Genomic DNA, 17,894 nt, shown 5'->3' with positions numbered 1-17,894 from the left:
CCCCCCCCCCCCCAGTCTGGAAACTTTGTTTCCTAATAGCAATTCTAGAATTGGGTACTTAATTTTGTATTAATTCACATAAGGATTCTTTTCAAATAGCGGATAAATGTTGATATTACTAAAGAAAACGTGTCTATATTTGACTATAGAAATGAAGATAGAGAAGGATGTTTTTTAAAAAAAGTTGTCAAATTCTGATGTGAAATAGACTACTAAACAATGTTATGGGACGCTCTCCTAGAAAATAAATACTTGGTTTGATACTCGTGGAATCTGGAATCTGATCTTTACTGAATCTTTACTTTCCGTTACTGTTTTACAAAGAGGGGTGTATAGAAAATAATTACAGGAAACATGTCTTGCAGTTAGAGGAAATCTGGCTTTCCAGGGGAGTCTTAAGAGTTTGTATTACACAGCAGGCACGGGTTTTTTTTAGTCCGTTTGGATCATTCAGTCTCATTGATTCATGTAGCTTTTGCTTACAGAAATTGTGGGTGCCCTGTCCTGGCTGTGTTACATTAGAAACTACAGTTCCCTCATAGCTTTGTGATGTGGGAATCAGTATGGCAGAAGTTAAAGCTATTTAATACAGAGAGGGATTTTTTTGTTTGTAGTTTGTTCTGTAGTCTGAAGGCAGGTTAATGCCGCCTTCTCCATTTTCATCACTGGTTTAAATATCACCGATTAATATAAGACAGGTGCCCAGTAAATGAAGTTTATGTTTATAGAGTACCATTTTTGTATTTGTTTGTCCTCTATTATTTGGGTGCATGAGTGTTTCATTGTATTTAATTATGTCTGTGAGGCACAAGACAACAGTCAACATCTGCTCTATTGTTTCCTTGGTTTACAGATAGCTTTGATGGGTTATTAAACAATCTATTTTTCAAACAGAAAACAGGGAAACAAGCTGCACCCATATTATGTAATTTTGTAAAGGTACATTATGTAATTAGTTGTCTAGTATTTGCACAGTGATCTTCTATTTTGGTTGAATAAATGCTACTCCATTTAAAAAAATGTTATGAGATGGGTCATTTTTTATTTAGTAGTGAATTTCTAGTTTATAATACATGGGTTAGATTGGTTTCACCACTACTAAATAGATTTCACCATACATTTTATATTTAAACAATGCTTTTGAGTTGAGAATGCTAATACAAACATCAGAAATGTGTATTAACTTTAATTTATTACTAAAACAGCTACTGGTGAACTCTTACTACTTACAGAAAAAGTATTAGTTAACTTGAATTACTTTTAATTAAAAATTTAGACTGTTGCCAGAGCATTTCTTGGGGAAGGCAATGCTCAAACTGCTCTTACTCAGGGCAGAACAGCCCTGGGACCCCCCCCATGCCATGAGGAGTTGGACTGTATGAGCAGGGAGACAGCACTGTAGAATTTGACTCTTCTACAAATGGATTCCCTGTTGGAAGAGTGCTTGTTTCATTATATGTCAACTGTTTTAAGTCTCTTTCTGTAACACTGATGTCCACTATGCTATCTCTGGATGGATGAAATGACTGAAAAATTCCAGGTACGCAGCATGTGGTTGGTTTTGCCTCAAAAATAAAGCATGTAAGAAAATTTTCCAGACAGTAATGATGAACAAATACTAAAATTAGGCCTCCTGTTTATTTTGTCATTGCAGAAAGTCACCTATTTAAAAAGTTTTAAGGAAGAACATGAGTTTGTAGTGTTTTCATGGCTATTGAGATGTCAATATATACTGTTCCAGATCTACAATTATCTCTAGCTGTTTCTTATATTGTATACATTTGAAGCCTTTGAAATGCTGTTAATATAATGTGGTGGGTTTATGTACACAGGTTTTCCATTGAAATGAAGCTGTTCAATATTGCTTTAACATGAACTAAACTACCCTTTGTATGTACATAAAGAACTGAATTCAAAGGAAAAAATATAATAAGTGTAGTTACTCAGGAAAGTATGCATTATTAACTCATGTAAGACTTGCATTCCAGGTCCTTGTTTAAATGTCATTTTGCAAAATGGCATTCATTTTTTAGCATAGAATGAAAATTCATCACTTTTTTGTTCCAAGGGCTTGTTAGAAGTATTTGGTAATCTCCCTCTCACCTATCCATGTGCATCAGCAGCAAAAGATGTAAATGTAAAACAGGGATTTCAACTCTGTTCTTTCTTCAAGTGTCAGTAACTGCTCCTCAATCGATTTGGAGGATTGCGCATGCAGTTTTGACTCTCCACAAACATGTGACAAATGGGAACTCTAACAGGATCTTCTAAATACAGTTCTCTAAAAAATAAAGGGGTACCAGGGTGATGCTGTTGTAGGAATTTTGTTTTCAACGTGGTTCCAGAAAGCCACTGTGGGGTAGGGGTGAGGGAACTGTGGTTTTGTTTGGGGTTTTTTTTTTCTATAATGTTTTTTGCTCAATGGTTTGGTAGGCTGTGTCTCTTAAACTACTTGCTATAAACAAACATATGTGTTTGTGTGCAACCAAACAAATCATGCAGGCGTCTTCAAATGCATGCGTGGGAATGGAGCATTCACAGGCATTTTTCTGGTATCTCTGGCAGAGATGGATTTTAATGGGAGAGAAAATGAAGATCAGAAGTTCTGCTGGGATAGATCAACACAACTTACTGGCTTCCACTAAGGATGTTATCCTTGGCATTGTGCAGTTTATGTGCATTTTCTCTCATCGTCATATTCTTGCTTGAGAGTAGTTTTAAGTGCTTATTTACACTAAAATTACACAAGTAATGCATGCCCATTTCCAGCAGAAAATGAGCTTTGAAACTGCTTTATGGAAACTCTAAATGAAAGTGTTATTTTCATGGATTTATGAAGGTAGCTGAGTTACGGCAGGCAGCATCTGATCTGTGGTAGTGGTGGACACTGGTTATTTGCATAGCTTCATGAGGAATTAGGGCTATGGAGCACAAAACTGTTCAGTTTTGTTTCTGTGATCTTAAAGAGCAAATCAGGGCTGAAGAGTAGAGGATAAGAATTCAGGAAATGTAGCTCATTTACTAGTATACAAATGCCCAAATAGATCAGTAGACAACAACAGAAGTTGTTAACTTCTACTGCTTATGCAGAAGTACTAGATTACAGAAGTGTCTAAGAAAGCGGGCTTATCTTTAAGAAAAAAATTGAGGGAGTTCGAAAAACCTTTGAAAATAATTTCTATAAGAATTTACTAGTCCCCGTTGACATTAATTATCCTGAAATCTGACAGTTCTGTAGAAGAAGCTATGTAGTGCTTTTCTGTCACTGCAATACCAGAGAGATAATAGAGTTCCAATAATAGCATTTATAATCCAGATGTTCAAAAGTTACGTTTGTGGGATCAACAGGATATGAACGTTCGGTGTGGTTCATGTTTGTTGAGCAACACTAGTCAAAACTTGTAGGGGAATATTGCATTTCTTATTTTCATTTGTTCCTGGTGTTCAGTTACATGTGTTTTAGTGGTTTGCTTTTTTACTAAAAAGTATCATGGGTTGCATTTCTTCTGCCTAGAGACAGACCAATATTCAAAATTCTTGCGAAAAGTTAAGATGCTCTCAGTCAAAGAGTTTGAGTTAAATTTTTTGTGTCTGATCCCTCCTATGTTGCACTGCAGGAGAATTGGGCACATCTCAGGTCTTAGAAGGGGACTGCTTACTCTTTGTCTTACTTCTTGCAGCAATAAAATCTTACTGATATCCAACTAATAATCTTAATATCAGCTGAAGTCAGCTGAAGTACTGATTTCAGTAAAAAGAAAGTGATTCTCTTCTGCTGGCCGCCTTCTCTACACAAATTTACACCAGTCCTTTGCTGGTGTGCTCAAGAGCACTGACAAAGGTTGATTAAAACCTAAATGAAGGTGAGATTAAAAGGGCCACTCTTTCAGTATTCCCTTCTAATATCAAAGGAATTAACCAAAAGTAAGAAAGTTCCTAATTGGATGACAGGAAAGGCTCCTACCATCTGGCATTGATACAACAGCGTTATGGTTTTCTGTTCTTTGGTGCTTATTCTGTTGTCTTCTGTTATTCTATCAGTAGCACCATCCCCATAGGTTTATATTGTCCTGAGGACGTTGTTGTTGTGAGAGATAACAGTAGAAATCCAGTATTCCCATGAATTCATTGTCCACTGTGGTAGCTGAAAAAACCAACTCTTTAGCAGAATAGTTATTTAGGACTGGAATGTGTAGTGAACGGGTAGAATATTGTCTAAGAGGTCTTGGGAGAGGGGAGGAAAGAAGATACATGATGTGATTCTTTAAGGTGAAATCTATTTACTGAATTACCGGGAAGTTTTGTGGAAGCTTAATCCAGGGAATTTTGTTCTTTCACAGTAGTTTTCCTGTGTATTAGCTGTCTGCATGAAGGTGCCTGCAGTGAATAGTGAAGCAATTCCACTCACATTGACTTGCCCTCAGGCCCAGACCCTTGGAATATGGGCAGAAGAGATCTGAGCCGTGTCAGGAAAAGGCAGGTGCTCCTGTGCCGTGTAATCTGTTGGTGGGATCAGCCATGCACAGCAGCTACCTGTAAGACATCAGTCTGAGGTTAGGAGTGGCAGCTGAATTGCTGAACGTGGGATTAAATGTGTGTCCAAACACATTAGGAGACACCTATGAGACTGAATTGACTTCAGACATAAAGTAGCAAGAAAGTTGAAAAACCCTTCTTAACTTCGTGGTATTCAGATTTGGAGGCAAACTTCATATCAGCTGTGCCTTCTAATGCTTTCAGCCAGATCCTGCCTGCCTCAGATGCTCCTAGCTTCTAGTCCTTGGCTAAACTTCAGTACTTCAAAACTATTGCTGATGTCTTGAATAGGCTGAATTATAGCTTGCGTTACATCTAATGCCTTCGAGTCTTGATATTTCATCTCTGGAGAATATGAAACTTGTCAGTTCTGAACAGAAATTTGCTCTGAGCCCTTTAAAGACCTGTAGGGTCTTTATTATTGGGGGGTTTGAATAGGTTATTTCTCTAAGGCACCCTGCTCACTTAGGATATCTACCCTATGCTGGTTTCCGCAATCAAACCATTGCAGTTGGCATAGTAGGGTGCTTGAATGATGTATTTATACAGGCAGGAGGCATGATTTAATACCATCTCATGATTCACCATGCAGTCCTATTAATATGAACTTTACTCAGGGGAATGAATAGTTGTTACTTGTCAGCAAATCCCGTGTGTATTAAGGGGGTGAAGTTGTATTGAAAGATCCTCACAGTGATACTCTGCTGTTCCCGAAGGAAGCAAATGAAAACTGTAATTTGATGAATAATGAATGTGCTAATTGAGGTCAAGAAGAAGTCATAGCTTCCTGTGATACAGTAGTCAGAGTAGCCTGACTGCAGCAATAAAGAGAAGTCTGAGCAGATTTGGCAAGAAAAATATGTGGCTATCTATCATCTCCACACAACCAAACCCTGATAGATGACAGTGACAGGCATGTGGCTTGTCTGTTCTAGAATACACCATTATTTTCCTGAGATCCTGTTGATGTTGGCATCAACAAGAAGGTGGCCATGAACTCATACTGAGTGAGACTGGTTGTGTGGTCAGGTATTGGGAAAAAATCCTGTGTGGAACGGGCTGATGATCTCTCATGGCATTGCTTGGGTATATTAACAGGGTTCGTTAAAATGGATATTGATTAGAAGTCAGTCTGTTCCTGATTTGCAAGGAAAAATATATTTTGTTGCTGATGATCTGTATTTGTAAATGAGTGTAGCCCAAGGGGAAGATGACAGTTTACTCCTGCCTGTTGGGAAAATAAGTGCATAAATACATACCTGGGCATATCTTTTGTGTGCTGGATATAAGAAGAATAAATGAATGAGATGAAGGAAGATATGTGAAAGTATGATAGTAATACATATTTTGTGAAATACATATATATAACCTCTCTATTTTAAAATAAAGATATATCTGATACTGCTTATCATTTGTGCCACTGGAAGATGTATGTCTTTTTTAGTAGTTTGGCTATGTAACTGCATGATGTCAAACATGTATAAGATCTTGAAAGTGTCTGTTACACATTTAATACAAAAGTTTCAAAACTGCTTAGCTTCACATAGGTTGGAGGATTATCTCAACTTTTTAAGAAATGGCAGATAAATTAAAGAGTATGAAAGATACCCGAAGTAGCCTGGAGATGGGAAAGAGTTTGTTCTTGAAGAAGCCAGCAGTGAAAATGCAATGGATTTGGTACACTATCCAGCCTGTAGGAATTATGTAATAAAAGCCAGTATGGAACTCCGTAAGAAAACAAAAACGATGCAGTGCTCATTAAGACATAAGAAACATAGTGAGGACCTTTGCAACACGTCTTTTGTGGTGTGAATAAGTAGTAATGTGTGCATGTCAGAATCAACTTGTGGTAGTTAAAGCAATAGTATTTTCTTCCAGTTCTGCAGCTGACTTTTCTGGGTGATCCAGGACAATAGGAGTCAAACAGAGAAATTCCCTTCACAAATAGAATTGTACAGGGCCATGGAGCTGTGATTGAAGGAGCTGCCCTACAAATGGCTTGCATCACCATATGTGCTGCACCACTTTTTGTCACTTTAGAATATGATTTTCTGTGTGAATTCTTGCATTAGTGTAATGTTACCCTTCTTCCTCAGTGCATTAAATAAATGAAATTCTCAGATTCATCCTGGCTTAATATTGACACGAAATGCTGGCACAAAAAGACAAATCTGGTTGCCATTCAGAATTTTTCTAATTCATCTGAAAACACAGATAAGTCAAAAGGTACCCAAAGCTATTTGTTTTTTCAGTAAGTAGCAGTTCACGGATTGTTCTCCAGTTTTATGCCATGATATGTATGGATGATGACAGGTCCTTAGGTTTCTATGGTAGCCAAAGGGAAGTCCAGCCACAAAGGCATCCCTTAACTCCATTTGTTTAACCTGCTTCCTCTCTCTAGCATACATTTATTGCCTATGTAAGTGAATGTGTTTTGCAACTCACTGAAGGGTGAATCACTCTATCTGCTATCACAAGACAAATGCATACCTCTAGCTCTCTAGTCTAAGTGGGGAACTGCTGTTTCTAAGGATGTAGAAGAGGGCAAGCAATTTACATAAAAATCTGTAGCTTCACACATTCCTGAAAAAGCAAATCTTTCAATTGTTCACAGTAGTAGCTAGGGTAGGAATCAGCATAAGAGAGCCCTTGATGGTGATGGCAAGTACTGTATAGTTGCTGAGGTAGTAAAAGGATTTGTTGTGGGGCAATGCAAGGAGGGAAAGGAGAAGTGATCTTTATGGGAGCATTCCAAAAGAAATGGAAAATCAACATGCTGCTGTTTAGCCAGTGAGCGACTAGAGCGGCGGGTGACTCAGTGCGCAGTACTGACAACAAAAAACAAAGTTTGGAGTTTGTCAAACCAAAGACAATGGATTGATCACATACTCCCAGATCAACACTTGCTGAGATACTGCACTTCAAATAATGCAAGACAATTGGCCTGTAATGTGAAAGCCTTAATTTTTCTAGGGCTACAAATTTGTTTCCCAAATGTGCTTCCTAAGTTTTTATGTGAGGTGATTCTGTCTTAATCTCTCATAGTCAGCAGGACTGAAATTGCTTCTCTTTGAAATCTCTGAATTTGCCACCATTGTACGTTTAAAAGAAAAAAAGCTAGGAAGTTGAACTTCAGCAGAACTAAAGCATTGTTGGTTTCTGAATGAAAAAATCAACGTGGTTCATCTTGAACTGCAGGTCCTAAGAACTAATCTGATTTTCAAATGGAAACTTTAAGTTGGTAAAAGAATGTGTTAATAGCAAATGTGCTGTATCCCACAGGCGTTCCACATAGTTGAAAAAGGTGAGCTCTCCCAGTTGTAAACAGTTTCTGTATCTTCGTACTATATACTAGTGTAAACTGAGATGCTTAATAAACTTGATGAACTCCGAGAGCCACTATGCTTGTATGACATCAGTAGATATCTTGGATTTGTATATGTGATATTTTCTACTTTAAAAATCAGTGAAGTATCCACGCTATATTTTGGTTCTACTGTTAAGTATAATAGGAGTTGGCTGGGGAATTGATACTTGGCATGAACAGCTCCTACATGTACTTCAAGCTTTGTCTTAGAAGAGTGCAATGGAGTCGACTGAGGACAGGAGTCAAGTCTGGACAGTGCTTCTGGTGCCCTTGCAGAGCCTTTGGTCCCAAATTGTTTTTGCAGAAAGGTGGAAATAGTCTTTGGGAGACAATTGCAGTAGTTATAAAAGTGGCAGTGGTTATGGTTGGGAGGGTGAGGGAAGACATGCAGGACAGCTTTTTCTATTTACAAATATTTCCTTTGATGCCTGGATCTACTTACCTCATGCAATACTAGTCACTAGCAGCTTGCCTTCTCTGTTGGAGCATGCACGGTACTGATCTGGTAATACTTCTTTAGGGACAATAATCTAAAGTTGCTGTGGATGATGGAAACTACCAGGAGACTAGGAAACTACTTTATCCTCTCGGTTTTGGGTTTTCCTTTACAAGAAAACACTGAGAAATCTTAAAAAGAAAATTGAGAGCATCTGGAGAATAGGAAAGGTGGCCAGGAAATGGGAGGCTTGACGAAGAGCGTAAAGGAATCAAATATGACATGGCATAAGCTATGAAGAGGTTGCCAAAGTGGTACCTAAATTATTTATGATCTATGAGATGGGAAAGTTAGGCCAATGTTGGAAGGAAGTAGAAATTATTTGAAGTTCATTGGTGTTGTATAGCATTTGGAAGAACCATTGTTTATGGTATTTTGAACTAGATATAGGCATTAAGAAGAATTAATTATTTGGCAGAAAGATGTTCTAAATAGATTACTTCTGTCAGGATCTGATTAGAGCATACATCATTTATTGGCTGATGACTGCATTGCAGGGACCTGCCTTTTTCCGGGCAGTTTGGCTCCAAGGAAGTTGCTAAAGTCTTTTTTACCTTGAACCACAGCAAAACCAGACATCTGCCTTTGCCTGTGGGAATCTTTCAGTCATTCTCTAATGCACCATTACGGTATTATATGCAGGTGGGATCAAAACCTTGGCACTTCTTGCATCATCTTTATTTTCCTTGTTCTGCCTGAATGTGCAAGCCAGTTTTCAGGCGTACTCCTGGCTTGCTTGCTTTCTGTGTGCATCTGTACTGTACAGCGGTCTCCATTTCCTTCTCATTTCAGATGACTTTGAGCAAGTCCGCAGTGAAATCACTATCAGACCACTCCTGTCAGTAGCTTTAGTTCTGTGCTAAAACATAAATTTATGGTATTAAGCTGCTGGACCTGAATTACTTACATATTTTGTGACCTTCTACTGCCACCTTAGCTTGCTTAACCTGTGCTATTCACCTTTAAAACCAGCTTCTTTCTAGGAGGGAAGTTCATAACAGGACTACCCTGTCAGACTTTGGAAGATTGATTATTCAGTCGATTTCTGTGTAGAATAATTATAGTCTCTTACATTAACCTGTTCAAATATGCATTGTATTATTGGTGCAAAATTGTCTTTAATTAACAAATTTAAAAAAGGTGTGTATTGGATGAGCTGCTTAGCTGTGATTACCTGGGAGTTTTCAGTCCAACGTGACTAAAATCTTATATTGTTGTTAAAATGTAAAACTGCAGATTCATTTTCATAAAGAATATATGCCTTTTAACAAAATTCTACAGAAATTAAATAAGATTGCATATTTTATTTGTGTGTATATATATTATATATAAAACTAGTGTTCATCTATTTTCTTGTTCTTTTCTCTTTCATTTTTAAAATCAGTTTTCAGTTTCAGAAAATTCTTGAAAGTTTGTAGTGAAATAAAGAAATATATGGGTTTAGAAGCAGATAGCTGAAAGAAACATGCCTTCTATTAACATAATGAAAATGGCTTAGCATGTAGTTTTTTTCTAACAGCATGATAATTTTCTATAATGTAATGGAAGTGGAAGCTGTATAGTTGTTTAAGATAGATGATCTCCCCTTTTCCACCCGCATGCATACTTAATTTTTTGCAAGGAGTAACAATCCTGGAGTAGGCAGGAATTAAGTACTTGTCACTATCAGTGACTCCAGACAGGTGATTGATGTGCATAGTACTGACCATTCTGGCTTTGTCCTAGCAAAAACATTTAGGCTCATGCTTAACCTTAATCACGCTAGAGGTCCTGCTAAAGTGAAACAGAATTTTTAGCATATTTAATACTCTTCTGGCTTATTCTTTAAGTCCTCAGCACTCTTTATGGTCAAATTTCATGTATTCAATATATTCTTGCAGAACAGGAGTGACCATTAATGCTAACTAATGGTGAACTGTAAACCAAGACAAATTTCATTTTTATGTGGCTGGGAGGGAGAAAAAATAAACATGTTGGTATAAACTGGTGAAGCTGATGTAGTTGCATTGGCGTAAGTTCAGACTTTGGCACGGGGCGGAGATGCGAGTAAAGCTGTATTGTACTTCTGTGGTTTTGATTCACAGAGGTTTGTGCGAACTTAGGTAGCTGGTGCACACATGGGACATCATCAAAGAGCCCAACCAGAAAGTCAGAGCTTGGATTTGGAGTGCCATACGGCTATACATTTAGAAGCATGTTGTTATAGTGAGGCAAGCAAAGCATCCTTTCATTAAAACAGGTAACTACAGCTTATTTTCAAAATTTATTCTTATATTTTATAATTTACAAATGTAGTAAATATAAATGCTTTTTAGACATTTGATATTTTCATTATTCTTGAATGTTTATACTGCTTGCAAAGGACTGAAAGGGTCCTCCTATAAGTTGCTGAGTTTAGACTACCACTACTCTTGGCATCATTTAATTTTCTTTTATAATCTGTCTGGCTTTGTTACTGTGGATGTAGAAGGCTGTTCTAGACCCTCACTTAGCCAACACCAAAATACTTCTATAAAATAGCTTGAAAAAATATTTTCAACCCAAGTGTATTCAAAATTGGATTTTCCTTGATTTTTAGTGTCAGGATTGTCCTTAGCTTGAACAGTCTCTTTCTCCTGCTGTTTTCTTCCCTGTTGACAGATTGTTTTTCTAGGATTAAAAAAAATCAAACTTTCTTAGGTTCCTGTTACAGCATAGTTACTCTGTTCCCCTGAAAAACACAAAAAGGACTTTCTCTATGTTTGTTGTAGTTTAATTTGACCTTTTTTTTTTTAATGTGGATGGAGAGAACTGTATGCTGTTGGAAGTACCTCTAAGAAATTAATAAATTAATTGAGAAAATAATTAGGAAATACTGATAATTTGCCTTTTTATATTTGCATCACGCTAATAGCTCAAATTCCTTAAACAGATGCAACAAGGTCGTGTTTTTCTTCCTCCTGAGTTTAAAACTGAAGTTTCTGTTATTAGTAGAAACATGACCTTATGTTTTGTATTATGGAATTTCATCCCATTTCTGTTAATGCAGAAAGAAAGGCTGAGCAATTCTTTCTATATAATATTCTTATCCTTCTCAGTCTTGACAGTACTTTCCAACTTTATGTCCTCAGAAATTTCATCAGCATGTTGCCTTGTGCCAAAATAATTAATGAAAATGTTAAGCAAAAACTGTCCCAAAACAGATCACAGAAAAGCTTCCCTTGAGCCTGTGTTTCCCTGTACAAATCATCTTGCTCTTTAGGTTTTCTAGCGTCTTATCAAGTACATACATGCTGAAACAAAAAACTGCCTGGGTATTTTACAGAGCAAATTAACAATCCTTATGTATGTCAGTTGTCCCGCTGGAGTCATTTGAGTAAAGCTTGCAGAATCCATTTTATAATCTCCATTCCTACGTGAAAGAGATCTTTCTTTTCAAATACAGCTCACTCTCTCAGACCAAACAAATAGGTAATAGTTAAAATGAACTTTTTTTTAAAAATGAGATACTTTTAAACGACTTGTAATGGCACCTTGCTTTCTCATATATATCTTTTGTTTATATATTTCTATATGAAAGTTAATGCCTGATTTTGTATTGGAATTTATGAAAATCTTTTGGCAAACCCACAATGTGTCAGGCTACTGTGTGCTTAATAATTAGACTGCAGGGCTCTGTTCCTTAATAAGAAAAGAGCAAGAAATACGATCAGTAGCTAAGCATAGTCAGATAACCAATGTGAACAGCATTATCCCCAACAGAAAAGTGAAGTGATTCTGTAAGAGGAGATGGAATTAGGTGAGCATCCCATCAACATGTGACAATTGCTGTCCTCATTGGCAATCTCTCAAAAGAGCATCATAGAGGGTCACAATTCAACATCTGAAGTCAGAAATGGCATAAGGCTGATAGTACCAAGGGCCAACCTGCAGCTGCTGAGGTAGATTCTAAACCATGCAACATGGCCACCTTGATGCATGAGAATCAATTACTGGAAACCTTTCACGATGGTCAAAATGTGACATTAAATAATTGAGTATCGCATCAAATCTTGTCTGCAATTAGTTATCTGGGAAAGTAATTATGCAACAAAATCAAGTGGCTGAAATCAGTCATGTGAAGCACCTGGTTATTCAAAGACTAGAGGAGAGGATTATTTTTTTTTGACTTGTGAAGTTTTAAGCACCTAACTAATTCTTTATTGAATTAAAAATCTTGCTCAGTTGTAGTTCTTGTGATTAGTCATATCTGCAATAGTAGGAGATACATTACATACGAAGCAGGTATTAATGGCTAAATTTGTTTTGTCTAAAGTGGCTGTGGAAGAGAATGTCTTGCAAGCAGTACAGTTAAAAGCAAATTGTTTTGTTTAGAGGTTAAATCATTCTAAAGTTTGCTCTCTTGTGTCTTACACTAAGAGTGTAAGTTTAATTGAAGAACAGATATGAAATACTCTAAAGATTAAATTCATTCTTTTTAAAAGAAGCTATGATAAATGTATCGACATAGATGTTGTGAAAGATTAGAAAAGGGATTAAAATATAATGCTAATAGAAGCAGTTAGCTTGCATTAGTCAAAATAAGCAAGAAAAATATAATTAATCAAACCAGAATATGTGTCCAGTGTAACAGACTTCAGTTTAAACTCTCACATGAATATTGTTTAATAGCTTACAAATATGGGGAAGCATTTATTTACTTGGTCATAATAAGCCTGATTATTTTTTTTTAATGCCTTCTGATAGTAACTGTTGTCATGTATATGCCAGGACTGATAGGAAAATTAATTCTAATCTGTAGATCTGTACAGAATTTGATCTGTATGTGTATAGCACTTAAAAATCTGAACTGATAAAGAGTAGTTGGTTAGTCATGTTACTTAAGCTGATCCTAAAATAGCACCTTCCTTTTTTGGTAGAGTTAGGTTTGCAGCTGTTGTCTCTATCTGTTGTCTCTGAAGAAAATTTTAACATTAAGAGTTGCTGACGTCAATTTTTTTCTTTTTTTTACAGCTGATGTGGGCTTTGCCCCTGACAGAAGTTATTTGGTTCTAGCTCTGAGTTTGGAAGAAGTTGGTATATAGATTTTCCCCTAACTTTCAATTGATGTGTTTAGCTTTAGTGGGAGTAATACTATCACTTAAACCATGTTGTCGTCTCAAGGAGTTTTGCTACATCCATATGGAGTGCCAATGATTCTGCCGGCAGCACCATACTTCGCTGGACTTGTTCAGGTAATGCAAGGCCGCTTCCAACAAGCAACTTAACTCTAGTGCACTTAGAGTAATAATTGGAATTTTTATGGTTGAGAAAGCAAACACTTTTAATACAGGCAAAAGCTCTCATGTAGTCAGTGAGAAGACAGTAGGAAATCAAAAAGATGGATCACCCTAATCTGTGTATTGACATCTCTCATGGCTGAATAAATGGTGTAGTTGAGCTATATTTGCTTGTATTGATTTGTCTGCTGTTTAACATTCATGCCTTTGCTTCACGAGGTTGACCACAGGGCAGAGGATTCGCTATCCATTCTAGGTTTCTGAGGGAGTCAGCATTCCCACGGCAGGTCATAAGACAAAGTAACTTACTGTGATGTGTTAAGGTTAAGTGTTTTAGCACAGCAAATATGAATAGTGTTAAATATGCATTAATTCATATGTTATGCATCACACTGAATGAAAAAGGGTTTGTGATTTTGTGTGTATAGAAACAGATAACCTTCACAGAATATTTATGCATATCATACTAATGCTTTTGAGCCCTGAAGGTGTAAGATCTTGCTTCAGGGCAAGAGTTTTGTATTTTATAAGTTAACTGGCAATTATTAGATTTAGTTGTTGTTGTTGTTGTGTTGTCTGTTTTTTGTTTTATTTTATGTTTATCAAGAAGTGGTACTACTGAATTTTCTGCTGGTAGACAGGATTTTGAATAGGACATGTAGACGCTAATCAAGCAGAAAGTATTCTGTTATTTAGAGTAATGGGAGACATTAAGAAAGAATTTAAGTAACACTTCTAAGCATTGACAAAATGAAAAAAAACATAGTGTATCCTATAAATGGCAGTAGGTAGATATTATGCATTAACATGGTCAAGAGAAAAACACTTCTATTACAGCATTTCTGTGTCATGCTGGTGATCAGTCAAATTAAGTGTGTCAGGGAGGCAAATTTTCCTTATCCTGCTTGACTACAACAGTTAGCTGGCACAGGGGGGAATCACAGCATAAAAGAGGGTTTTTTCCTGTATAGGTCCATTCAGTCATCTGTGTTGTATTTGCTTTAAGCTCACTATCAGACACTTATGTCTAAGACAGAAACAGAGCATTGCACAGTGGCTGCTATCAGGTATTGTCTTCTGGGACATGCAAACTGGTGCTATTTTTTTCTTATGCAATGAGACACAGTAGCACACTTGAACACATCAAGCAGGCCTTCATATCCATTAGAATTTGGGAGTGAAGGTCGGACACTAGAACTCAGTCAGACCCTGTGCCATCCTGTCCAATAAATAATTACAAGCAAATCGTGCCTTTCAGTCTATGCTGATTGATGTTGAAATTGCTTTTGAAAGTTCTCATAAGTTCCTGTTATAGATTAAGTGCCGGTGTAGGAAAAATAACTGCACCCAACTGAAATGGGTGAATGTAATCAGGTTTAATGGACTCGAGAGCTTGTTGGGAATTAAATAACTATTGATTTGTTGGAAAGTTGCTGTCATTACAAAATGCCACTCTGGACACATTATCCAAGCAGATAGATTAGAAGAAAGGGCCCTTTGAAAATTCGGGATGCCTTATTTCAATCTTTTTTTCTTTTCTTTCTTTCCTTAGAAAGATATATCCAGGCCTATGCTACTGCATTAGCATAGGTCTAAAATAGTCAAGCAATAAGAATTGTTTTACAAAAAAATAGGTATGTTTACAGGTACAGTTGAAAAATGTTCTTTGTATGGATACTTCTCTAGTCTCCTTTCCCTTCTCTCTCTCCCTAATGTCATACCTGAAAATTGCATTTTAGAAACAAAACAGATATTTGAGTTCTTGTCTTAATGGGTGAACTAGGACATAAAATGGTTTAAACACTTTTTCTCACCCAAACTTTTAATCCCCATTTGCAGTATCTGCAGTCAGTTTACAATACAAGAATGCTTATCGTTTGTCTCTTGGAGTAAACCTACATAAAGCATCCACAATAAATAATGCAAGGGACACTTGATAGGCATATTTATATCATCCTCTTCTAAGCAGTAATTACATAATGTTCAGAACTTTAATGGAAATTTTCTTCAAAAATATGCTTTGATAAACTGATTATGCAAATGTTTTTACTGCATTACAGATTGATAGCCACAACCCTGAAATATTTTCAAATCCGAGGCTCTTTTAACATTTTAGAGGCTTATAGGATTGCAATGTATTTATTTGTATGGATTTCTACAGAAAGTAGATGTATTTCTGATTCGGGATTCCCCATGGCTTTCCATTTGGATGGAAACCAAGCTTGCATATGGCAACAGTGTAGAGTATTGCGTACAGATTTGGGGGACTGTTTTGGGTTGTTTTCATGTTTTGTATTGCATGATTGAGCAAGAGAGAGCTCACATCTCTGGGGAGGACTGTTAGTCTTCAGGGGTTCTGCACCTTCAAGCACTGTATATTATTTGACTTTATGCTGTGTACGTGCAGCCTTTTTCAGCCGCTCCTCCTTAATTCGTCAGTAAACTCTATTTTACGTCCTCTGCTTGCTTTTGTCACACTCTCTTCTTACAGAGTACTGGAATGTGTGAAACTTAAGACAGACAAAAAGGGGCAGATATCGTGGATACATCTCTGGAAACGCTTTAGATAAATAGCTATGTGTGTTTTCCCAATTACATGTATTATTCTATTAAGAAGATTTGTATTCCTCTTACTGAGATCATATGTTCGAGTGAGATGATGAAAAATGGAATGCGTATGTTCTTGGAGAAAGAAAAGGTAGTTGTTTAGAGTTACAGATATATCAAAATGTATCAAATTATGTTTCATATACTTGCAAAGTTAGTATTACTTTCCAATAAGTAAATATACCTTAAAAAAGTTAGTATTACTTTCCAATAAGTAACTATACCTTAAAAAAACCTTATTAGAGTGATGGTATTATTATTGCCTATGATTTCTTAACACATTCTTTAATGAGGAAAAAATAAAATATCTGTTCCTCTCCCTTCCTCCTCCTGAGTCAAACTGTAGGAGGAAAAAAGATCACATGAAAGTACAAATGATGCATAAATAGCACTAGGCCTCAAGTGGGTGCAGAGATGTTTTCTGACTTGGCACAAAAGATGTACCGGTGGCTTCACAGGCTGTCACAATGATGCAGCCACGAGGAGCAGCGCAGGTACTGCAATCCTGCAACTGCACATGCTGTGGACAGCAAGGCCTGCTTGATGTTGGAACTATCACGCTGTTTCTCCTGGCAGGCAAAGTTAAAAAACCACTGTAGAGGATTAAGTGGAAATCCAGTAAAAGACTTCTTATCCTGCCCTTGCTTCATATCCCAGTTTTGTCTTTTGAGTCCCCTCGGGGAACCCTTGTGTCCAGATAAGCAGTGAGGTCAATAGGGTGTCACATGGAGAAGGTCCATCTGCGCTGGCCAGGGTGTGGGACCATTGCCCTACTCTCAGGACGTGTGGCCGTGTGCTGCTGTACCCTCTTACATGTTCTCAGAATAAATATGTGAAAAAAAGTTCTGTTTATCATTAAAACTATAAAGTCCAGCATAGAGGAGTGGTATGTTTTGTAGAATAATAAGTTAATTGTCTCCGTATTAGCTTCATCTTTCATGGCTTTTAGTGTTTTAGGCGCATAAAATCTTTGCAGTTGCTCTGGATACTTGGGATGTTAGGAGTATGATAAAATATTTTAAAAACACAAGTGCAATATGTAATGTTTTAAAAATGGAAACTAAATTGTTTGTTACAGGGCTGGTTTAGGCGGCTCAATTTCTATTTAGCAGAGAAAGAGGAGTTCATATGCATTATTATAAAAAGTATTGAAATTGCTTAGACTTTTCAGTAAACTACTGGAAAATTCTAAATGGAGAGACAGTTCTGTTTAATGCAAAATGCTCTACTTAAATTTAAGATCAAAAAGGTTGGGTTTTTTTTCTGAATGTGATCAGGTTTTTTTAAAGTATGCCTTTATTTTAGCTTAGTGACCAGAAAACCTCTAAGAGTTCTGAGGGTTTAAGCTTATGTTCATTGTTAAAGACTTCAGCCAGCTAAGCTAAAACCTTTTCTTCTGCTTTTATTTGCTTATTTATTTGTGGTGGCAAAGGGGGGTAGAAGAAAAGTAGGAAATAGATAACTGTTGATTAACTATTTTAATAGACTGGGAATTACTGTACTTTTAAGTACATAATTCTTAAGCTTAAATTATTCTTAAGGTATTTTGATTATATCTGTGCATCTGATTTTCCATAACTAGCTAACTAGTGACAACTGGAAAAGTGGTAAGCTGGAGACACTTTCATTT

General features: G+C 36.7%; 1 protein-coding gene across 37 annotated transcripts in view; it reads left to right on the top strand.

Moving 5' to 3' along the window:
• RBFOX1 (RNA binding protein, fox-1 homolog (C. elegans) 1) overlaps window positions 1-17,894 on the top strand; it is a 1,244,625-nt gene that overhangs the window by 986,347 nt on the left and 240,384 nt on the right. For 6 of the 37 annotated variants that reach the window (XM_014936504.1, XM_014936503.1, XM_014936502.1 and 3 more), the window contains exons 2-3: window positions 10,484-10,638; window positions 13,392-13,612. The exons of the other annotated variants lie outside the window; for them this stretch is intronic. In XM_014936504.1, the coding sequence (XP_014791990.1) occupies window positions 13,526-13,612 (87 nt within the window). In that variant the 5' untranslated portion in view covers window positions 10,484-10,638; window positions 13,392-13,525. The remainder of the gene's footprint in view (window positions 1-10,483; window positions 10,639-13,391; window positions 13,613-17,894) is intronic. 37 annotated transcript variants of the gene reach the window in all.

Source organism: Calidris pugnax, unplaced genomic scaffold (assembly GCF_001431845.1).
Source record: "Calidris pugnax isolate Ruff unplaced genomic scaffold, ASM143184v1 scaffold17, whole genome shotgun sequence".
In the NCBI taxonomy this organism is placed as follows: Eukaryota; Metazoa; Chordata; class Aves; order Charadriiformes; family Scolopacidae; genus Calidris; species Calidris pugnax.
This window is presented reverse-complemented; position numbering and strand designations above follow the sequence as displayed.